Raw genomic sequence first — 24,532 nt, forward strand, 5'->3', positions numbered from 1 at the left:
GTTGTGTGAACAGACGAATACCAAAATGATGGACACAGAGAAAATTTTAAATCTACTGCTGAACAAGAGCAGAGTGAAGAATGCAGGCACAAGAAGTTGTATTTCTCTTTGCCGATGTTAAGGGAACAACTGTAGGTCTGTTGAATGCACACAAACAAGCATACGCATACACCTTTTCTCATGATACTTCCCTATTCCTCTGATCAAAGCTTTCATTTACAGTAGAAGAGTAACACATTTCATACGTGAGCTTGATGTCACTTTGGGTCCACATTTCATGCCATTCTTTGCACGCACAACGGGTTAACCAGATGAGGAAATAGAAGACACTGCAGGTGATGTGGACCGCTCAGGGGAAAAAATAATATTCTTTAGCTGGTGGTGTGCCTATCAGTAAATGTTGTCCATTTCCTAAAATTTCCTTGACACCTTCTCAGTATGGATTATACTGCATGGCAACTAGTCTATGTCTAGTCTCTCGTAGGTGATTGCAGGTATACACATCAAACCTACTTTTAGAGCATAATTTTATGCATATTTAGACAGAAAAAGGTCCTAAAACTTCCAGAATTCCCCAGCCAGCATTGAATCACACCCTTTGTTGATATATTGTTTCCTTTTCAATGTAACTTAGACAGAGACATGCTTTATCAAGCCTGGCTATTTTGGATAACATAGAAAATAATGCATATAATAAGCTGAGCAAGGCGGAGGGCTAAATAGGAAGGGAAAGGGCACCCAGTCTCTGGCCAGCATTAAGACTAAGTCAGTGAAATCATAGCCTGTGGTATTTTTCCTTTTCTACTTTCTGAATAAAAACAAATTTCCAGAAACAGGCTGGATGCAACTACCAAACATTTGCAGTATTTTGTATTAACTTTTTGAATACCACAATATTTATTTTGGAATGGAATCTTGTGACAATCTGTTCCTGTTAATGCTGTGTTACCACATCAGTTTCTACACAGATCTTCTACACAGTGCTCACAGATATTCAGTGCCTTCTCGGCAGTGACAAATTTACTGTATGAATATAGATTTTAGCATGTCATGGAACCTTCTCGCCCAGACTGCCATAGCAGGATGTATGCACAGAATGGAATCCTGGATAATTTCCAAGATGGAACTTGCTCTCTCAGTGGGAATACAATGGAGCTGAATAGCCTCTTCCCAAATATGAAAACCATCCATTCAGACGCAACCTGCTAGATTATATTCATTCCTTTGCAGTGATTTTTTTCCCCCCTAAGTTATTTCCAGTGGAGTTCCCGGTCTGGAAAAAATACCATTGTATTCATGATTCTTTCACATGCATGGGTAGCACAACATCAAGAGGAACTATTCTAGTGAAAAGATATCTTCTGGTTAGGGATGGGAAAATTGTGGCCAGTCACTTGTGAACGCGTGCGTGCGCGCACACGCACACACACACACACGGCTATGAGATAAAGGACAGAGCATCTGGGCATAGAACAAGAAGGCTGTTCTTGTATCTTCAGATTTGCTTCTTGTTAATCCCTCTTTTTACCATGCCCTTTGTGGGGAAGTGATATATTTACACTCCTTGTGAATAACCCGTATTACTGATCTGTCAGCTTTACATGTCCATATTTACATCTCCATCTCCAGCTGTAACATCTCCATCTTGCCTACCCATCGACCTTTACATGGGTAACATGATTCATATAAGAAACTGTTCAAGAGCTGGTATTTTATTACTTCATGAACCACATAAAATCTAAATTGTCAGTTCTTTCTGTTTTATTCTGGCTTAGCTTTCTCTTGAATAAATCCAGCAACCACCATGAAGGAAGTTTGAGAAGAGCTAACATTCACACTGGTGTGAAAAGTTCCCTAAACAAGGTCAGCAGTCTCACTCTGTAATGGCATTGACATGGAACTCCCCACGCCAGGCATCAGTATGATGCAGTCGCCAATACCAGACATTATGAATATGGCCAATACTGGCCCTCCTATGAGTTCTTCTCCCTAAGGAAGTTAAGGGGAGGTAGCAAGGAGGAGGGCCTTTGCAGTGGCCGCACCCCAGGTATGGCATGCTCTACCATCAGAGAGTCATCAGGTGCCTACCTTGCAGAGCTTTAGGCACCTGAAATTTTTTTTTTATCTTCTGGCGCACTTCTGGCACAACTTAGATTATTTATATGAATTTGCACCAGTTTTACTATATTAACTTCAGTTTCATTTTTATTTTACTATGTATATGTTATTTGATCCTGTTGAGTATGATATTTTAATTTTATTATTCTTTAATGTTACTTTTGGTGCTTTTATTGTAATGGCTATCCAGAAAGAGTGATGCTAATGTGTGGCTTCCAAACAAATTTGGAATGATTTTAGATTCAATAAATAAATAAATGATTGCCAAAGAGGAAGTAAAACAATCCATGTATAAGCATCATATTTCCCGGCTGTCATATTATTACATTTGTAACACATCTCTGAGTTGCAACGACTCTGACTCTGAGTTGCAATGAGTTGTGATAAAATTAGGCTACATGCACAACCAACAGACAGACAAAAAGATGGCTGGCTGGCAAAACATATTTTGATTCAGGTTTGCTGAGAAAAGCAAATCAGGAGGAAAACAGGTCAAAGAATCTCACTATAAAGCCTTGGTTTTGTCTTCAGCTTGTAACTCTCCTCTGTCTCTTCTCCATACTTCTCTCTTTTCACTGACTGCAGAAAATCCATTCACAAAGAAAAGACATAATAGCAGCACTTTCTAATTCCTCCTGCTAGGAGCCCACTGTCTGGAGGCACCCTCATTGTCCTTGTTACAAGAATCTTAGTTGAAACAGGCACAAGAAGAAGTGTTAAGAGCAGGTTGCTTCATCCATTTCCCCCCTTTTCCAGCACAAAACATTACAATGCCCAAAAGATACTCACAGTGCATCAATCGGGGGTGGGGGGGGGGAGAGAAATACACTGGTATATTCCTTCCTGAATAAAAGACCCTAAAACAAATTGAGTGAGGAGGGATCTAGCAGGCAATCATGACTCTCAGCAGAGGAACATCTCAGTACATTGGGCTTTGAACCGAAGTCCAAAGTGAACACTATATATGACATATACCTTACCATACTGGTTGCTTTGACGTACACATTATCTTTCAGATGGCAGTTTCCATCATTAGGAATTACTATCCCTGCTAATTTACTGTCAAGAGCCAGGTGAGAGGTCTGATCTGTCATCATGAGAAGTAGCCGCTTTGCTTCTGAGCGCCAACCAATATGGCTCTAAAAAAAAGAAGACACAGTGAACTCAGTTGTATGATGGGAAAATGCATGTGAAGAAGAGACACAGAAATGTACTTCAAGATTCTACACTGGCTGAGAAACTCTTATAGGTAATATTTTAATAGGGTTTGAAACCCCATGGGTTGCATCTAAATGTTCCCTTTCTTTGACAGAAGACCCCCTTCATTGTTCAAGCCTTCAATATATCTGCTAAAGCACTTTGATAGACACAGGAAGAAAAAATTGACTTGAGAACCAAATACAATGTACAAACCTCCTTTGGATTTTTGAAGCACCATTATCTGCATGCAACATTAGACTGTCATGAAGCAGACAAATAACATACAGAGATTTGGCCAAATTATCAATTAGCTCTTACCTGGCACACAGCTGCCTGAAGCACAGCATCAAAGCCGCCTTCAGGTGTGTCAATATTTACAGATATTTTTTGCTTTTTAATTGCATTTCTGAATTCTGTTATTTTGTCTGTCAGTGAAAGGACATGGATATAACCATGAGGAGGCATACAATCCAATTTATAATCACTGTTTGGCAAAAGAAGAAAAGTACAAAATTGAGCAGTTTTTAAGTAAACATTTAGCATAAGCATCAGTTAGCTGTAACATAGTTACTTGGCTACTGTATCTCAGTTTAACAAGCCCTGTCCCTCCACACGCAACCTGTCTTTTCTTCATGCAAACCAGAAAACAAACTAGGAAATTTTCTGTCATCTATAGTTACCCTTTATGTCTGAACTGGGAAACTATGATTAACTATTTCAGAACAAGCCAGGAGATTAAGTCAGCTTCAAACTATGGCTTCATATTCTACTGTCATTAGTGACAGCTTTAAGTCTTTCACTCAAATTAGAAGACTACATAAAAACAAGTTGTCTTATGATCAACTTGCAGAGTTTTAATTAGTCAGTGCATAATATTTATTCTACAAAACCTACCTCTACAAACTTATTACTTTAAGAACATTGCCTCTTTAATAAAAATGAAATATTTCCAACTCTGAATAGGTTTGTGTTCTATAAGAGTGAGCTTTGTTGTTCTTGTTGTTGTTGTTGTTGTTGTTGTTGTTATGTGCCATCAAGTTGTCTCTGACTTAGGAAGGCCCAATGAATGAATGCCCTCCAAAATGTTCTATTCTTGACAGCCCTGTTCAGTTACTGTAAATTCAAAGCTGAAGTTCTCATATCTGATCTTCCCTTTCTTCTTCTCCTCACTGTCTTCTTCACTGGGTCTTGCCTTCTCATGATATGCCCAAAGTATGACAGCTTCAGTTTTCTCATTTTTGCTTCTAGGGAAAGTTCTGACTCGATTTGATCCAGGATCCACTTGTTCATCTTTCTTTCATCTAGGGTGGTTACAGCTCTCCTCCAGCATCATAGGAGGAAACATATTACAATTACCCCAGCATGTTTGCCACTTTACGAGAAGTTAAGAGGCACTGCAGCAACTCATTTATTTTTCCTCATTTATTTTACATCCTATTGTTCCTAAAGGTTTAGACTCAAATGGTTTAGCTTAGGATGTGTTCTGTCTTCACTTGTGCAATAGAAATTCATTTAAGTTTACTCACCTGCACTGATTACGGATTCTTTCTGGATGAATACTAATATAAGGTGACACTGTCTTATCCACATATGATCCAAATCCAAGTCGTAAATCAATGGAAATGTTTTCCATCTTTTGAGATAAATCAAATCCAGCAGAGTTTAATTTTTCAATGTTCTTGTGCATAGATGCAGACACATCAACCAAATAATAGAGGTCTACAGGGTACTTTTCCAGTGGGTGGACTTTCAGCAGAAAACTTGTTTCAGATCCTGATGTAAAAAGCAAAGTTATACTCAATATTTTGGAATATTTGTGTATTTTATTCAACATTTAATACTAAGTTCTAGAAGCCTATCTTCTTTCTAAACTCAGTTTCACTTGGGTTATTCCCTAAAACCTAATTACCATCTGTAACTAAGCTTTGAGCACTTGAAAATGTATGTATATACATTCATTCTTACATAGTCTAGCCCTTACATTTCCTATTGCCTAGTTTTCATTATAAGTAACTTGTGGGCAGGAACCAGTTGGGATTTGATTCTGTAACAAACTTCACCACCATGTAGTCTATTTTTCAAAAAAAATCTGAAAGTTTGTGTGAATAACCTTCGGAGATGGGAGCCCAAAGGGTTAATTAGATTGGTCACTCTTTTTCTTTCTCCCAAGTGAGCCTGGCAACAAAACTGGGAAAGCTGGGTGATTTGGTCCCAGGGCTTATAAAGGGAGGAGGAGAGAACTCCATTCCCAGGGCAACCAGCCAGGTGTTATGTCCTTAACCTTTTCAGGGCTTGCTTGCTTGCTTGACACTGTGATAAAGACCAGACTGGCCACACCAGGTAAGATGGCAGGCCATCATGGGACTGGCTGCTAGGGATCACCCTGCTGCCAAGAGGGGATAAAATGCAGGGTCTTGGATGGGTCTTTTGTCTTCTTCTGGGGACTTTCTGCATGACCAGTTCTGCTGGACTTCTACCTGTGGGAAACCCATTGCCAAGTAGGGACAGCTTTGTTATTTTCTTTGGTGGGACAATGACCGGAAGAGTCAGTGCACTCTTGGGAACTGGGGTCGTCATTTGTTTTAGCATTTTACCTTTGGATCCTTTTATTGGTTTTTATTCTTTCCCATCCTCTGTTATATCCTACCACTTTGACCCTTTCTTTTCTAATTATTTCAACCAGATTGGTGTAGTTGTTTCAAGTGAATCAGCACTAAATCTTGTCTGCAACCAGGGCAGATTGTTAAATAGAGGGCATGGGTTGAGTCCTTGGATAGTGGGGAGGTGGCAGAAATGGTCTGTCCCAGGCCTCTGTCACTGTTTGTCTGTGTCTAAATGACAGAACCAAGACAAGTTAAGGAAAAGCCAGCTGGGAAATAAAGCTAACCAAAACATTCTAAAAGGAACACTTTTATGCAAACAGAGAAAGTCTAGGTTTTTGTCATGGGCTAGAGTTTACTGAGAAAAGTGGCATCTGATTTTACTTGTCTCCTAAACATGGTTTGGTCATGTTCCCCCAAAATGACTTGTAATGATGTGGAAGGACACAGCTAGGCTACAACCCAGGAAAAAGGACACCATTGATTTTCTGACAATGTCCACACTTTCTAGATTTTTTTCCTTCCTCACCCACATCAATAAATACCCATGTTTCACAATCTCTGAATGTGGTTGCAAAAGCAGGTGGGTATTTTCTGCTCAACAGCAAGAACAGAAAATTGGAGCACTAAGATCATTTCTCATAAAACATTAGCTAGAATTTCTGTGAAGAAAAATCCTGGCAATGATGCATACACACATGTGTTTGCGCATGCAGGTTTGACTTCCTTCTGCAGCAAAAGTCCACTCACTCAACTTTTTCATTCCTCTGATTCTTCTGCCCCACTAAAAGGATTTTTTTTTAAAAAGCTTTGCCTTCCCGTGTATACTGTTGTTGTAAGCCAAGGAGGCTAGTAGTAAGAGAACTTTCTTCTACTCCCTTTCGTGCTGAGTTTTCATTTTCACCATCTACCAGATTCAGATGGTGGCTAGGAAAGGAAATGGGAGTAGCATCTTGAAGCAGAAATCACCACTCTGTTGCTATCACTGTGAAAGAAGAGGACTGTGACAGAAGTTGTAAGGGGGCAAAAGCCTCAAGCTCTGCTCCCTCTGCTCAGCTGGCAGTTGACAGGATGCTCCGTATCTTCCCCCAACAGATACATGGGACCCTCTAAAGGCTCAGAGAAGAGCTCTCCTATGTTCTTGCAAGGCTGGTGGTTAAAGCTGATATAAGTTGCTCTGTAACTTAACTCTGTAATTACAAAGCCAAAACATAATATGTGGTCTGTGGTTCGATCATAGTGTCAGTATATTTTTCTTCTAGAACCAAAGCAGAAATAATAAAATGTGAAAGGAAAAAAGAAGGTGCACGGCCAGATAGAAGATCACAAAACAAAAACCCATAGCGGAAGAACACAGAATGGGTTGACATTTGTTTCTACTGAATTCATTACGAAGAAAGTGCATCTTTATTCAAAGTTTATCTACCAAAACAAGACCCCGACAATTCTGTGGTACAGTTGCAACTGAACTAGTTTAAAAACTGTTCAAGGTGAACAGTAAACAAGTTCAAATGTTAAAAAGTAATCTTGTGTACACATCACTTTTAGATCTCAAAGTACGAACTTTGGCTCTATAGGAAGTGATACAAACGATGACGCAAAATGGGGATGTATTTGCATATAAACTGCAGTCATTAGCTCAGGGTTGGCAGTTTCTGAATGGGTCTGTTTGTTTCCTTCACAAATGGAATATCCTTGATCAGGAAGTTGAACTACAGCTTTAGGTTCTGTTCCAGTTTAGGTTCAACAGTATTTCTCCAGTTCACTGTTTCCAGGACACTTGTTGCTGGATAAGTGCCACTGTTCTGGCAGCAGCTCTTCTATCTGGATAGAAGCTACATAGCAGACAAGAGAACTGCAATCCTGGAAGTTCTCCTCTTTCTTGTCTGCAATAGCTTTCTGAGGTAGGCATCATTCAAACTACAGCATTACCAGACCAAGCCTAATAAACCTTGTGCTTATGATCTGACGTATTCAGCACAGAGCCAAATTAGCTCTTCAGCATGTTTCTGTTTTATGGAAAATGCAACTTGTGCTTTGAACCAGTTTGACATTGGATTAACAAGATGCAGATGGTTAACATCTGCATCTCAACCACATTTTACTAATGCTAAACTGTGGTTAAGCACATTTGCTCAATACCTGATCATAGATCAATAGATTTTGAACTGGTTACTTAAGTTTTGGTTGTGCAGGGAGAAGAAAAGAAAAAGAGGAGATGCATCCAGTTCAAAATAACAAAATGCAAATATGCTTGGGATCAATGAAAAAATAATTCCAAACTAACTACAATTCTACAACACATCAACTTGTTCAAAGAATCAAGAATTGTTGGAACAATCTATGAAGTATTCCAATTGTTCATTAAAAATAAGGAATATTCCTAGAAAGATAAAAAATGTTGCTTTTAAAATGTGTTAAGATATACATACAATTGCTCATTTGAAACATCTGGGGATACTGCACTTATTCTAATTTGGAAATTATACAAAATTAATACTGAGAATTGTTTGTGACACTAATAAGCAGCCATATTGCAAGACACTGTAAAACAGACGCCCCAGTTCAATCTCAGAAAGTAAGTTGAGCAGGTCCCTCTTTCCAGTTAGATACAAACAGAGGTCTCTTCCAGAGCTGCTGCTCCCTACCTCCTGTACACCTTTCCTGAAGCAGGAAACAGTAATAAAGGGATGTTCCAGCTTCCTAGTGGACCATCAATTCTTGCCATGGAGGGAAGTGAGAATTTATGCCCCAACATCCTGGGCAGAAGGAGCACACATTTTAGAGACAATACCAGCCAGAAACCCTGGAAAGACCTTCCACCTGAAGGAACTTTCTCTTTTTGAAAACAGCCTTTGGTGGGTAGCAATTTTTTTTCAATCCTGTTTCTTTCTGATGGCCTAGTTAATATTAGAAGTGTGTGTGTGTGTGGGGGGGGGGAAGGGGTAGGTATTAGTTGCTCTTTTAAAGTTTGCTTTTTAACATTTGTGATTGGTTTCTTTAGGTTGTTGGGCTGCTTGTTACTTTATCAGCTTTTCATGGTCAAGACAATGTCAATACATTTGCAAATTACTACATTTGGCAAGATCCAAGCATCATCATCATCACCAGCAGCATCACAGTAATGACTCACTGCTTCTACGGGATTTCCAAACAACCAAATACCATGTTAAATATTGGAGGAGAACATCAGGTATACATAATTCATTTTAACACAGAAAAAGCTGGATGCCAGTTCCACAAGGATGGATAAATTCCAATACCAAAGCTGGTTTTGAAATCTACTCCAAACAATGTTTTTCTACATTTCAGAGATCATCTTTTTATTAACTTTACTATTCCCTCTATCCCCAAGAATACCATGGATCTAATGGGAAAATCAGATGCAGTTTCAAATCAGACAGCCGGCACCATGACTTTCTCGATAGCTTTATTATTTGTGAGTGATGCAGTTGAAGAGGTATCAAACTGAACCAAAAATATCCATGTACACTTGACTCTTCCGAAAAATATTGGAAAATGCCTCAGATTACAGCCATGTTTGACTAGAGAGAGGAGCAGGAAACAGCATTATGCATCTCTATCCATTAAAAAAACAAAACATAACCTCAATCAAAGACCAACAAATGAGTCACAGCAGTTCTGTTTGTTGCTGCTGCTGAATACTCCTCTTTGAAAGGAGATAATGAAAAGCAAATGAGATTGCAAAAGAACCTACTTTTCCCCAGCACTTCTTTCATTCTTGTCCAGTATGAAATCATTTCCATCACCAGAATTACTGCTTGTCTTTATTGCAGCATCATTTCATGGAAGGGACAGTCATGTTTTCATACCACAATTGGCCATGTTAACAAAACAGTCACCTTGATTTATATGAATAATCATATTCTTACAGGATTGAGTTGCTTTGAACATGTTGCTATTCTTGGTCTAATCCTGCCCCCAGAGTTATTTTATGGGTGGGTAGAAGAAAAATGGGATAATCTTATGTATGCATTCCTCAGTGTAATTCCTAAGAGGAAATGTGAAATGACAGTCATTGCGCTATTACATCTATTGACGTTTCTAAGTTGTCTCAGCTGTGTTTAGAAAGCCGATGAATTAAGATTTCTGTTATCAATTAGTCTCATCCTGTCCATGTAACTGCTCAGAGCATGGTGCCAACGTACAAGTACCGTACCAGGAACGGAGTGAGAAAAGAGAATATGACAGAGAAACTAGGAGAAGCCACTAGTTGATGCTCTTCCTCAGCCTATAATGATTCAGGCAAGTTCACAGATTTCTCAATGACAATGCCTGACTTCAATATGTCTGTGCAATATGTGATTCAGCTATGAATAGTCCACTGAAAAAGCCCTGCTCTTATCCAGCTAACATTTCTGTAATCTCCCCAAACAAAATCTTGAATGGCCAGTTCAATGTGCTAAAACCACAACAAGCATTCAGTCTTACAAATGAAGTTCATGCAAAGGTTCCAACATTCCAGGCAACTCCCACATCATTAAATACTTTTGCCATGAATAGAGTTTTTTGTTTAAATTAAAATCATTTAAATCATCACAGTAAATCCCCAAGAGTCTGGAACTAGCATTACAAATAATGACTTTTACACTATTCTGCAGTATCATACTACAGCAACTGTTTGCAGCAGACTAAGCTTATACCTGTGTAAACCTAACATGAATGAAGTCACAATATGCTCAGTTAATACATCCTGCTCTAATTCAGAGAATGAGCAGCTTTCCCAAGCAGATGCATTCTAAACGCAGTGTCATTTAGAGGAGTTGGCTGAGCAGAAGGGTGACTGAATATAGAGCTATTCACTTCTAATTATCCAATTTCAGGGAACATTTAGGGGAAATTGGACAATGGATAATAACAGGGAAGCTCATTAGGTATTTAAACAGAAGCCAAAGACATAAAAATGGTAAACTGGTACACAGGCCAATACACAATGCTAACTAAATTAGCATATTCAAAAAGGTTCTGAAGTGGTCACTGTTTGTTAATGAGTCTGCTAAATTGTACCCCACTCAGACTAAAGCTTACATATTAAAACAGTATTTTATTTTTCAAAAGCAAACCTGGACGGAGATGGACTGAAACTTCTCCTGGTGTCACTTGTATATTCACGTCATTGCTGTGTGTTGTTACACCGACTTTAGGACTTTCTATAAAATCTGCCCTGCAGCCTCTTTTAATTAAATGGGAAACTATGTCACAGCGTTCCTTCTGCTTCGTTCCAGCCATGAAATCCTGTTTTAAAAGAGGCAACAGTAACAACATTAGAGCATTTTTCACTTCAACAATTTCTTCAAGTAGTGTTTCAAGCATAGTGACTATCCAGAATATAAACAAAGAATGAAGTGTGCAGTTATATCACTACAAACTCTAAAGGGGCTGCCTTTGAAGTTAGTCCAGAAGTTTCAGCGGGTAAATAATACATCAGCCTAGATGCTGGAGGGCACTTACATCAATTTTATTCAAAAATATTTTAGGCCATCTTTAACCCGCAAAAGACTGCGTACAGGATAAAATGAACAATATTTTATTACATTTATTGACTCAGGCATTTAAGCATGACGCACAAATCATGCACCAGCTACCTTGGCTCCTGATTACCTTGCAATTGTACTGGTAAAATGCTCACACTGACCTTTAATGCCTGTAACAGTTGTGTCCAAGTTACTTAAAAGACTGCCTCTGTCCATGTACTCAGACATTAAAGTCTTTCATAAAGCTATCCTCCATGAATTAGCCACAAAAAGGACTAATTAGTCACCATCATCACATTGTGAAATAATGAATTGCATTATTTATGCCAAAACAGGCAAGAGACTGTTCATACATAATGCCAAATCCTGTGTTTTTAATTCAGGAATTCATGGGGCATGAGGGAGTCCCCTTTCTGGGTTGTTTTGTAATGTCAATAACCCAAACTCTATTTATATAGAATTGTTTAGAAATTAAATTAACCCAGGATAGCCCAATAACAACCCATGAATTAACCCTAGCTTACTTAAACCCTAAACAACCCAAAGTTTCTGGGTTTGTTTACTTCCTAAAACATTGGGTTGTTAATTGAAAAAGGAAGCAGGCAAGTGGGCAAAACTGGCACATTTGGTTGCTCCCATGTGATCACAAACAATCCATGGATAACAGACCATGGGTTCTTTGCTTATGTAAACCTGGTTGAAACCTGGCTTTCATGATTTGTAGCCCACTTGATCAGATGCATGGAATATTACAGTGTCAGATGTGTGAAGAAATATAGCATTTTGTCTATTCCAAATAAACTATTAATCAGTAGCAACTGGGTGATCCCAACTTCTAAAAATATTTATTTTATTTCATGTACTTTTATTCCTGTGTATAAGATAGAAACTATCTCTATCTACTCCATTCACATAAAACAGAATATTATAAATCTCTGTAACTTTTATCTAGGCTGCACTGAACATCAAAACTAGTCTGCAAACTTCAAAAGCTAAGAGCAAAAGTAACTGGACAAGTGTCAGCTGTGAAGTATCTATTATAGTATCCCATATACGAAATCATAGTACTGAGTACTATGATTTCTTTGAGATCTTTCTTAGGTTCCAGATTGCATATGCTAGTGCCAATCACTAATAATGATTTCAGCATGGTAACTTGAGATCTTGTTACATGGAATGCTTTCATAGTTAATACTTGAAAATGAGGGCGGGGGGAGAACTTCTTGTACTTTTCTGCCTCCAAACCACTCAAGGCTATGAGCCCTCTTTTATTATAACAACCGGGGTGGGGGGTGGGGGGTTTAGCCTGTGGCTTAAGACACTTCAAGGATAGAGAATAATTATTTAAGAATAATTAGTCACTAGACAAATGTTTTTATTGACCAGAAAATAAACTTGACATCTGAAAAAGCATTTTGCTATAAAAGTACGTAATTGAATTGGTTTTATTGCCAAATTTATTTGCTGGAAAACATTATGACTTTGTTCAAGAGAACAGAGAAATTCATAAGGGAAAGATTGAATGCAAAGGCAAGCCAAGCCAACCAATAGCCACAGAATTGTGTTTTAACTAATTTTTAAAAATTCATTTTAATTATGTTTTGTTTTAATCTCTGCCTTTTTTGTTAGTCATTCTAACCAGCATTTATTCATTTTTATTATAAAATTTCAACAAAACAAAACAAAATGGAAAAAATAAAAATGTAACTACATATTTTGAATATTTCAATATAACCATATGAAACGTGTGTATGAATATTATAACTACATATATGAAAATACATCCTTCTAAGTTTTATTTGTAAACTTCTACAAAGTCTGGCCAAATATGTATTCATTTGCATGTGGCATCCATATACCAACCATTAAATGTTGAACAAGTCATTAGGTTCTTAATCTGTCGTACTATAGGAGGCAAGTGCTTATCATTTCAACATTTAGTATTAGTCCTTTAGCTGTCAAAAGGGGACAGAAAATCCATTTGCACTGACCAAGAGTTAACATCCAGGTAATTTCAATTATTTATTCTATGTATGTGCATTAGTAAGTATCAAAGAATGTTTCAATACGAAGTTTATCTCTGTAATAACTTCTTATCATTCAGAAGCAAATAATTGGCATTGACAAAACATATAATCAAAAAAGTATTAGCCATGTTACACATCCAGCAAGTATCCAACTTAGATACATGCTTATTAAAGAGATATCATGGAACACAGTAGACACAGTAGAATTTTTGCTAAATATGACAAAGCCACATATGCTTCAGATATCCCTGTTAAAGCAGCAATAGACTGATTAGGCAAATTGTCCCAGTTTCATACCCCATTACTTAAGACCCTGTGTATCATATTTACTGATAAGTATGTATAGACATGGATCACTGGTGGATATAGCTAGTGCACCTCCATATAGTGAAGAAGACTCTGAAACCATAAAAGTGTCCAGAGCAAACCTAGAGTATAATAAATGAAGTTGTAAGCATTACATCACAGCAGGCAAATCATATTTGAATACAAATCCAAGAATGACAAAAATCATCAGCACCCACTAATTTATCCAAAGTAAACATGGATTTTACAAAGTAAACAAAGTAAACCATTTGATTTCAAATTTTTAAATCTCTATTTCCCCATTAAGTCAATTTAGCACGAGAAAATGGATCAAAATGTAATTCTGTGACGTTGTACACTACACCTCTCTAACACCCACAACTGTGGGAGGAACCCCATCCATTTTAATAAGCTGAGACCCTAGGATGGAATGAGGGAGACAGAGCCTCATTCAATATCCAGCTGAAAATACGGTGGCAGTGCCAATACCTCATGCAAAATCTTATCCATGAACTCTGTCAAATAAACCTGGGTAAGCTGCAAAGACAGTTCCCAAAGTCTAAGAATATGCATATTAGTGCATGTTCAGCTGATCTGGAATCATTTCCAAAAAGGAAACACAAAGAGGTATTATAGCATAAGAAGTGCTTCCTTGCAACCTATAACCCACACCTCTAACATATCAACTTTTGACTCCATCAGTTTAAGGTTAGGGTACGGGTTCAGTGAATCACTGGAAAGTTTTGATAGAATCCCAGATCAGCTGAGATCAATAATGTTGTCATTATAACCAAAAGTCACTATTTTTTGTGGAAAAGTAGGTTAGAAATTGAATTAATCAATACTAAATATATTCAATGCTAAGCATGGTTCTAGCGCATGGAAAAAATAGTCCCGTGCAAGGAAAGACCGATCAAGAATGAGAGTGAATTTAAACTGCACTTGAATTGTCTCCATTGAAACTATATATACGTAACTATATTTTCACAGAATTCTCTCCACACAACTGGGAACACTATAAAAGCAGGGCTCACAGTTGTGAACAGAAAGCCCTAGATAAAGGTTTAAGGGTTTGCTATATACTAGGGATGGCAAACCTATGGCACATGTGCCACAGTGGGCACACAGAGCCCTCTCTGTCAGCACGTTAGCCAAGTCACCCCAGCATCGCCCCAGCAGCCGAGCATCGGAAACAGCACACATAGGGGCCATGCACATGCTCGGAAAGGAGTCGCGGTGACAGGCGATGACGTCACGAACCGCAATGCATTTGCTGCGACTCAGCTCAGCTTTCGCACTGCTGGTCAGTGCACTGCCCAGGATATATATATATATTTACTTGGATTGGCTGTGAGTTGTTTCCTCTAAACTAAAACCTCAGTTTTCAGTTTTGTTGTACTGTTGGCACTTTGCGATAAATAGATGGGTTTGGGGTTGCAGTTTGGGCACTTGATCTCTAAAAGGTTCACCATCACTGGGTAAGGATGACAAAAACAAAGTGTACTGGTATGATGTTGATGGTTGCAAAGGGTTTAGAATAGGTAGAAATGATGAGCTGTGCAGAAAAAGCTACTCAAGGAAGGCTTTTTCGAAATCGACCTCTTTTCAATAGAACTTTAGCCCTATATTAGGCTTGGGGTGTGCATCAGAGTAGGGTTAGGGAAAGAAAAACGAGGTGTCCTGGAATGATTTTGATGGTTGGGATGTGTTTAGAATGGGCAGAAATGACGAGCAGCGCAGACAAAGCTACTCAAGGAAGGCTTTTTCAAATGCACATTATTTCCAATGGATCTTTAGCCCTCTATTAGGATTAGGGGTGTGCACCAGGGTAGGGTTAGCGTTAGAAAGATGAGGTGTCCTGGCATGGTTTTGATGGTTGGAATGTGTTTTGAATGGGCAGAAATGATGTGCTGTGCAGAAAAAGATACTCAAGGAAGGCTTTTTCAAAATCGCATTATTTATAATGGAATTTTAGCCCTCTATTAGGATAAGGATTAAGGTTATAAAAATGAGGTGTCCTGGCATGGTTTTGATGGTTGGACTATGTTTAGAATGGGCAGAAATGATGGGCTGTGCAGAAAAAGCTACTCAAGGGAAGCTTTTTCAAAATCTCATTATTTTCAATGGAACTTTAGCCCTCTATTAGGGTTAGGGGCATGTACCAGGGTAGGGTTAGGGTTAGAAAAACGAGGTGTACTGCCATGATTTTGATGGTTGGAATGCATTTAGAATGGGCAGAAATGATGAGCTGTGCAGACAAAGCTACTCAAGGAAGGCTTTTTCAAAATTGCATTATTTTCAATGGAACTTTTGCCCTATATTAGGTTTGGGGTGCACACCAGGGCAGGTTTAAGGTTATGAAAATGAGGTGTCCTGGCATGATATTGACGGCTGGAATGTATTTAGAATGGGCAGAAATGATGAACTGTGCAGACAAAGCTACTCAAGGAAGGCTTTTTCAAAATAGCACTCTTTTAACGGAACTTTAGCCCTATATTAGGTTTGGGGTCTGTACCAGGGCAGGGTTAGGGTTAGAAAAACAAGGTGTCCTGGCATGATCATGACAGGTGGAATGCATTTAGAATGGGCAGAAATGATGAGCTGTGCAGACATAGCTACTCAAGGGAGTCTTTTTCAAAATCACATTATTTTCAAGGGATCCTTAGCCCTATATTAGGGTTAGGGATGTGCACCAGGGTAGGGTTAGGGTTAGAAAAACGAGATGTTCTGCCATGATTTTGATGGTTGGAATGTGTTTAGAATGGGCAGAAATGATGAGCTGTGCAGAAAAAGCTACTTAAGGAAGGCTTTTTCAAAAAAGCCCTCTTTTAATGGAACTTTCAGCCTATATAGAGGGTTAGGGGAGTGCACCAGGGTAGGGTTAGGGCAGTGGTGGTGAACCTATAGCATGCATGCCACAGCAGGCACATAAAGCCCTCTCTGTCAGCATGCAATCTAAGTCACCCGAGCATCGCCCCAGCAGCCAAGCATCGGATAAAAGGCATGCTCGGAAAGGATTAGCGGTGCCAAGTGATGACATCATGAGCCATGACTCATTAGCCGCAACTCGTCTGATCTTTCACATTGCCAGTCAGTATGCTACCAAGGATATATATATATTTGCTTGGACTGGCTGTGAGTTGTTTTTACTAAACTAGAACCTCAGTTTTCAGGTTTTGCTGTAGTGCTGGAACTTTGCGATAAATAAGTGGGTTTTGGGTTGCAGTTTGGGCACTCGGTCTCTAAATTTTCACCATCACTGCTATAAAGCATCTGGGTTCTATGCAGACATTCAGTTAAATTTAAGCTTACTGTAAGGACAACATTCTCCATGTGTTCGTATTTGAATCTACACAGCTCTAATATCTACGTAGAATCAAACTCACAAACATATACACCATTCATCAAAAGCTTCTGGGATCTTAATATCTGTACCTAACCTACTTCACAGTGTTAGTGTCAGGATAAAATGGAGGGGAGAAGTATTATGTAAGTGAACTTGACTTCCTTGCAGGAAAAAAGTAGAATATAAATATAATTAACAACAAATCTGCCACTGCCTTCTAGAAAGTTGTTTAAAGCTACTCTACCTTCCACAACAATGGTCAGATTTGTCCTCTTGAGTCCAGAGGATGCGTTCATTTGCAGAGAAGGCAGCTAAAATGTAAACAAGTAACAATGAGTAACATAGGGGAACAGCTTACCTCCTGCGTGCACCATCCACATTCTGGACCCACAGCAAGGCAGGCGCTACACAGTGCGGCATTTGAGATGGCACATCTGTTGTCTGCTGCAATAAAAGAACGAGGCCATTCAGCAGTTTGAAAGTATGTGTGGGAACAAAGGACACTATCTAAACATAAAAATGCTGATTGGCAAACTGTTTAATGCTAAGTTCACAAAGGTTTTTTCTACTGGAGCAGACACACACATAGGATCTCTGGCATTCTGAAGCTCTATCCGCTCAAAACAATTTGGGAAGGAATGCAATCAAGTTCACAGAGAGAAGAGAGTTGATAGGAATTCAGGGGAAGGTTCTTCCAAACTCCAAATTGACTTCCCTGCACCTGTCTCTTTCCTCCTCTTTTTTAACTAAAGCGACCATCAGGCTAATGCATGTTGCATGGATGATTTGTTGGGTGGTCAGAATGGCACTGGGTCTGTGTTTTCTAGAGCGGGGGGGCGGGTGGACTGACTTTCATCCTCAGGTTCTAGTCCACTTGTATACATACATGAAGGTTCCCCCACCCCTACCTCCCATCTATCCCTTTCATTGCTTGCTTAAATTTTTATTCTGCTGTTCTTCACAAACTCACTTGCAATATACTGGTGATGTTAAGGCCAGGTGGGTGGGAATACAAATGCCCAGGAAACCCTATTGACAGTTGTGGCTACCTTGACTATTGGATCTGCCACCTAGTGATTGATTGTCATAGAAATTATTCTTAGTACTAATATCTATGGCCAAGCACACACTATTTCTAAAGAAGTAACCTTGATTTTGCTTTCTCTAGTTGTCTGATGCAAAAAGTCTACAAGAAACAGAAATCGGATTCTCTGTTCACTTCTTTCCCTGGGACATCTGCCATGAATGGATGTCCACTGAGGCATAACTCTATGAAGTTCATAATGTGCAATTGTTTGACCATGCTTTATTAGCTAATGAGACCATCACCATTACAAATAACTACATCTCTCATATGTCTATACCTTGTTGCTTGTTTGTAGATTTAAAAAGGATTCACTATTTTCAACCTGTTGACAGAGTTTTAGAAAGCAGCCCTTGAAACAGAATCTTTACCTCTCTGCTCACTCAGTTCTATACTTCATGTATAGCATTGAATAACATCTGCAATGACTGCCACTGTTTAGTTCGGTCTTCCTCAACTTGGCATCCTCCAGATGGCTAGGATTTGAAGTCCCATCATCCCACTCAGTACAGACACTATTATACTCCAAAATATCTGGAGGGCCCCATACTGGGGAAAGGCTAGGTAAGTTATTTAGAGTTTAATGTAATAGGATGATGTCTTCTTAGTCTTTGATTCATGGATAGGCTAGGCCAAAATGCTCAATTCTTCCTCTACATCCATGCACACCAAAATCAACTCAGAAAAGTATGCAGACCAATCCAAAGTACGAACATTCTTCCCAAATGCAGTTTTGGTAACACATACATAAATACTACGCAGCAAAATGCTGCCTGTAAAGTTTAGTTGATGCCAGCATTGTATGAACAGCAAAGGGAACAGTTCTTGCTGGATTTTGCCTTCAGAATGGAGTTTACATATGAACAACCAACATGCAGAAAACCTAGTTCCATTCACTGTGTGTCAGAGAGAAACAGATCTCACTTAGCTTTCTCCATAGCTCCAGAAAGATATCCTAGTGGCTTCCTAGAAGCCATAATTTTTCAGATGCGGCAACAAGAGACAGGCAACAGTATGAGGAAGCTGTCTTATACCAAGATCATTGGTCCAACTAGCTCAGCAAGGGCCCCATTGACAGGCAGCAGTTCCCCAAAATTTCAGAATTTGGTCTATCCAACTCCTACAGGGGGATTCCAGCCACTGTCCCTCTGCATACAAAACATGTGCTCTACCATTGAACTTCAGCTGCTCCTTCCTGGTACGTGTGCAAATTTGAATTATCAGAAGCTCCTGAATGCTACTTCTCAGGTAAACAGTCTCTGGAAGTAGCTTACGCAATCAATTAAACAAGACAAATCTTGTCTGTAGGCGTATAATCTAAAAAGCACAAAGGAAGAAGGAATTGGAGCAAGAATCATTCTTTCATAGGGAGCTGGTGAAGTGGCCCTGCTTTCCTTCCACCAGCCTGCTAGACTGGCTGGTGTGGATGACAGTTAAGGGAGGAAAAACTTTCTGCAGGAAGGTCTTTGAGGAGGCCTGGTACAGACCTTGGAAAAGCAGAAGCCCAGAAGTCCATGCACAAAGCTACCTGTTAGTGTCTTTCCTGCAATCAACTTTGCAAGTCCTTATGAATGACCACACTCTAGAGCAGATGAAGTAACATGAATGAAAGGGCACCAATAAGGAGGGTTTGTAAATTAGTCCCTTTAGGGAGCCTATTTGGTTTCAACCTCCTCTATCAATAATAATACAAAGAATAAAATGTGTTGGGCTTATATAACTGCTTTCTAAGTAGAATTCAGATTTTGTTTGGTTAATAATTTGTTCCAATAATTTCTTATAGAAATAACATTTACAGACATGCATTCATTCATAAAGTATTTCTCATTTAGCTGCCAGTCTATTTTAAAACAAAATAAATTAGAACCAAGGCATTACTAAATTTGTTATATCTTTAAAACACACATACACATACACACAGAGCTTACACTAAAGCTAGAAATATTTTTATGAGTTGGCTTTGTATAGAACAGACACTTTTCTACCATTTTACCAACAGAGCCCAGACAAAACTGAACATCTATGATGCCAAAAATCAAGCGGCAAGCTTCTACTGGCTTTAGTTAAATAACTGATACATGCCAAAAGGTATTTTAAAACAAGTCAGGCCATATTTTGGCTCAGGAAAAAAATACACAGGGATATACATAATAAAACTTACGCATAACTGGTTAGATCAAATCCAATGGTATATCAAATTTTGCTGTCTAAAAATTGCATCTCAGTAGCATAAATAATGCTTAATATGTCAGGTATGGCAAGAATTAATATTTAAGAATAAAGAGCTAAAGCACTCCTAAACAAGACCAAACACTTGAAAAGCAGAGCTAAGTTGCATGCCTCACATACTATGGAAGCCACAGAATGGTCAAATCAACTACTTCAGTTGAAAAACTCATTAAATCAACCTAGCAAAAAATTCACTCTCTTAAAATCTGCCAGTCACCTATGCTCAGTACATAATTGTTTAATTTGCAGAAAGACATGTGATTCTCAATTCTCAGGCTAGGGCTCAGGGGAAGAGGAACCTGTCCAAGCTTTAGCCAGTTTAAATTATTGTTATCCACACTCTAACAAGGGATAGGGCACAATTTATCTCCAGAACCAAACAAGCCCTACGATACTTAATAAATGTTGAGAGGATTTACAACCAACAGTCTGCTTACTAATTGGAGCAAGAATATACGCCAATTGTCATTGGAACTCTATGGAATCCTATTTTAATGGAGATAGGTTACATAATGTTACTACAGAAGTATAGTCCATAATCTGAAGAGATGAAAGACTACCCAGCCCTGCCCCATGGCGAATTTGGAAAAGATATGTTTAAAACAGATTATCTGCTGGACATCCAAAAGAATACTTTACCCATTCCTAACGGGCAAGACCTCAACAAGATCCTCATGGAGTCATGATGAATTCAATGAGAATTAAATACATCTCTGCAGCTTGTTTCAACCAGGGACACTCTCTGACTCTTGTCCACTCACATATTGAGATGGGGAAAGACAAGCAAGTTTCCCATGAGGCCCTTTGCAAGACCTACCATGATGCCCACAAAGCTCTCCACTCTGTGCCCCCTTCTAATTTGATATTTTAATCTGAAAATATCTTGAAAAGCATTAGGGCACCATTTTCTCCTTCCGGTTCCTGAACCTGCCACGGATCGGCTGTTCAGAAGTCCAGAACAGAAGAGTTGCTTCCAGGGATCACCCAGCACTCCTCTGTCCACACAAGGCCTTTCCTCTTCATTCTTCCTGTCTTCACTCCAAGTCTCTAGCCTTGCCCTTTTCTGCAGCCCAATCCTTCCTCCTTTCTCCATGCCAAGCCCTATTATTTCTCTTCCCTCCCCAGCTGTCAGTTTCTCTCCTAGTCTATTCCTCAGATCTTCTCTTTTGATTAAATGGCCAGGCCTCTGCAATAGCCATTATGTGTCTAAGCATGTTCTCCATAAGAGCCATTTTGGGGACAGTGCTCATGACAGTTTCTCCAACTCCCAAATAAATAGCAAAGAAACTATATTCCCCATAGGTTTGAGGATTCCTGTGATGAGCATATGCAAGGGTCTGAGATTCACCATACTAATTCCAGAAATCCGTTCCACAGCCCATCTATGCAGGCTTGTGGAACAGAGGTAGCAGAGAGCAATAGGAACACTGCTGGCCTTAAGCAACTCCAGGGTAGCCTCCAAGCCCGTTTCCCATTTTCACCTCCCCATAATCACACTTTCTCTAGCACTAATTATCTACTTACAGTTTTACTGAGATATGGCCCGCTTTTTTTTTTTTTAAGGGGACTCTGCTGAATCTTTATGCTGTTAGCATGTCCTTCATAAAACAAAAAGTGAACATTAACTTCTGAGTTAGTTTAATAACTGACTAAATTTCTAAACAAACAAGCAAGTCTCTGATTCAGAAATTTAAGGTTTCATTTTGGCTTCAGCTAGGTAAACTTAAGATTTGCTGCATTTTAGTCTGACTAGTTAGGCTGCTACAAATAACAACACTTCTCAAGTACAGTTAGCCTATCTAATGTAGGGAGAAGTCAAATACCTGAGCCCATCAAATATATATTTTAAAGAGGAATTTTGCTTAAAAATAATCTTTGAAAAATGAAAACATCCAAAAACTGTTTATATTTAAGCAGAGGAAAGCACCCTTTTGTTCAGTATCTGTTACGGTCTATATAACAGCTTTCACAGCCATAGTAACATAGCTTAATGCATGGTTTATGAAAGAGAATTGCATATTGGAAAGTCATGATGGTACATGATTGAGGTCAGCCTGGGGTCCCCCTTGGTTTGTGTGTTTATTGATAATAGCCTGTGCATTTATCAGTTTAGTCCCATATATATGTCCTGATGCTGATAAATATTTGATAGATTTGTGATAATAAATATTGGTTCAGTTATGTAAACCCTAGTACTAATGCTGAACACCTTTCCGAAGTCAGATTCTGTCTCTTTCTTCTCTTGGCTTTGGAAAAACCCTGTTAAGTGTATATGAAGTGCTGTGCCAAAGAAAAAATGTTAATAAAATACTTAAGTTACCAACAGATCATAATCTGCAGCTGGCTTTTTCAGACAGAATTCCCTGAAAACTACACAGAGTTCGGACCTTAGAACAAATTGCAGTGATTTTAAAACAAGAAGCAAATCCATTTAATCTTTTTATAATCTTTGCATGGTGCCTGAATTCAGCAGTCAATGTTTAACACACAGGACTGGAAAGCTGCTGCCAGAAAAGAAAGATCTTTGCGGAATTCACTGCAGCCTCGCTAACCTCTTACCTGGTTAATGGTGGAAGCAAGGAATTTCAGCCAGGAAAATGAGCAGGCTATGGAGAAGGACAAAATGTTCCACCCTTCCTCTGTTACCTTGACATGTTTCTATGCTTGATGTACAGCAGGCGAGCCTTGCCTCCTACACTTCTGGCCCAGAAATACAGCAGGCGGATGGCAAAGACAGCGATCTGCCTCCCACAGCCACCCAGCTCTGCTTCTATACTGTATGGATAATCATCAACTTGGAGGAGACAAATGTTGCCTCCGTTTGCCTTCTGCCATATATTCATTCCCAGTGTGAACACCTAATCACTCTAGATCAGCTTTTCAATAGTGTGCTATCATTCTTTGTGTTGCCAGAGCTCTTGTGTGGTCATCTGTATGTCTTGCTTCCTAATGTAGAAACACACCCAAGGGAGGAAGACCACTATTATGAGTTAGCCTTCTCTTTCCTATCACTTGTGTGCCGTCCCAGAGCTTTTAAAGTTGAATTGATTTGTTGTAGTATATTTTACCTTAGTCAGGCTTATTCATAATTTCATTTTGTGAGTCCTTGTTTGGACTCATCCTTTAAGGATAGACAGTCCTAAGAGTCTAACTCTTAATTCTTCTTTGGAAAGTATTTTAGCACCCCCTTCCAAAAAAATAAAAATGGCAAGTAAGATAGCACCACCTAGGAAAAACAATAGGACTTCTAATCACTGAGTGCATGTTATACCGAGAGAGAGAGAGAGAGAGAGAGAGAGAGAGAGAGAGAGAGAGCGCGCGCGCGCGCGCGCGCGCGCGCGCAAGCACCCATTCAGTACAATAATATGATAGACAAGCAATTTAGAATGAAGAAAGTGAATAGATAAAGATAAGAAGCATATTGCTGTTCACTGTTTTTATTTGTGTTTGTTTTTTAAAGTAGATGTATAATTCCTTATACTGGGAAGGCTGGAAAGTACAAGCTTATGTAAACCATCCTAGTGGGACAGGAGAAGCACACTATTTGAACACTGGTTTCATCTTTTCTGTAAATGCCAAGGTATGGCACCATACATTATTATTCTGACAGGAAGTAGGTCTGCCAGCTGAGGATGATGAGATGTGTAGTTTGACCCTCCTGAAGGCATCAGGTTGGGGAAAGCTGCCCCAGACAAACACTTCTCTGCATTTCCCATTTAAATCAGTTTCTCCATAGAAGAGGCCTTCAAATGCCTTACATAGGTAATGAATTTTGTAGTATTTCCTTGTTAAGTGATGAGAAGATAACTAGGATAAGATGCAACAGGACTGGCAGAGCCCTTCGACAAGAGGAAAGCACTTGAGCAGTGTTTGCTAGGGGCGGAGGACAGATGGTTGGGATGAACCAACTAGCATCATGCCACGCTTATCAAAGTTGTTCTTCACCATCCATTCCCACCTAGCCCATAAACGTCCTCAAGAGCATTTTACTCCCTTTATGACTTAAAAGCCTATTTTGAAAGCTAAGCAGAACAGAACACACATGGCCTTTGAAAGATGAATAGCTTGCTGTTGCGGTGGATGTAGCAATAAACTTGTTCCAAGTAAGTTTATACATGACATACTTC

General features: G+C 39.1%; 1 protein-coding gene and 1 long non-coding RNA gene across 4 annotated transcripts in view; one reads left to right on the top strand and one right to left on the bottom strand.

The window, feature by feature from the left end:
* LOC123022886 overlaps positions 1-3,642 on the top strand; it is a 33,681-nt gene extending 30,039 nt beyond the window's left edge. The window contains exon 3 of the long non-coding RNA XR_006414602.1: positions 3,135-3,642. This is a non-coding gene — a long non-coding RNA (uncharacterized LOC123022886). The remainder of the gene's footprint in view (positions 1-3,134) is intronic.
* Positions 1-23,165, bottom strand: part of ITGB8 (integrin subunit beta 8) — a 36,425-nt gene extending 13,260 nt beyond the window's left edge. Inside the window, exons 1-5 of one of the 3 annotated variants that reach the window (XM_044428985.1) lie at positions 17,451-23,165; positions 11,003-11,174; positions 4,845-5,091; positions 3,637-3,802; positions 3,099-3,257 (exon numbers count right to left, since the gene is read on the bottom strand). In XM_044428985.1, coding sequence (XP_044284920.1) covers positions 3,099-3,257; positions 3,637-3,802; positions 4,845-5,091; positions 11,003-11,168 — 738 coding nt within the window. In that variant the 5' untranslated portion in view covers positions 11,169-11,174; positions 17,451-23,165. Of the gene's footprint in view, positions 1-3,098; positions 3,258-3,636; positions 3,803-4,844; positions 5,092-6,616; positions 8,839-11,002; positions 12,392-17,450 lie in introns of those variants that run through there. The other 2 variants (XM_044428984.1, XM_044428986.1) reach the window with 2 other exon arrangements.
* Positions 23,166-24,532: the final 1,367 nt, after the last annotated feature.

The sequence above is a fragment of the Varanus komodoensis genome, unplaced genomic scaffold, assembly GCF_004798865.1.
Source record: "Varanus komodoensis strain SLA01 unplaced genomic scaffold, ASM479886v1 scaffold2, whole genome shotgun sequence".
In the NCBI taxonomy this organism is placed as follows: Eukaryota; Metazoa; Chordata; class Lepidosauria; order Squamata; family Varanidae; genus Varanus; species Varanus komodoensis.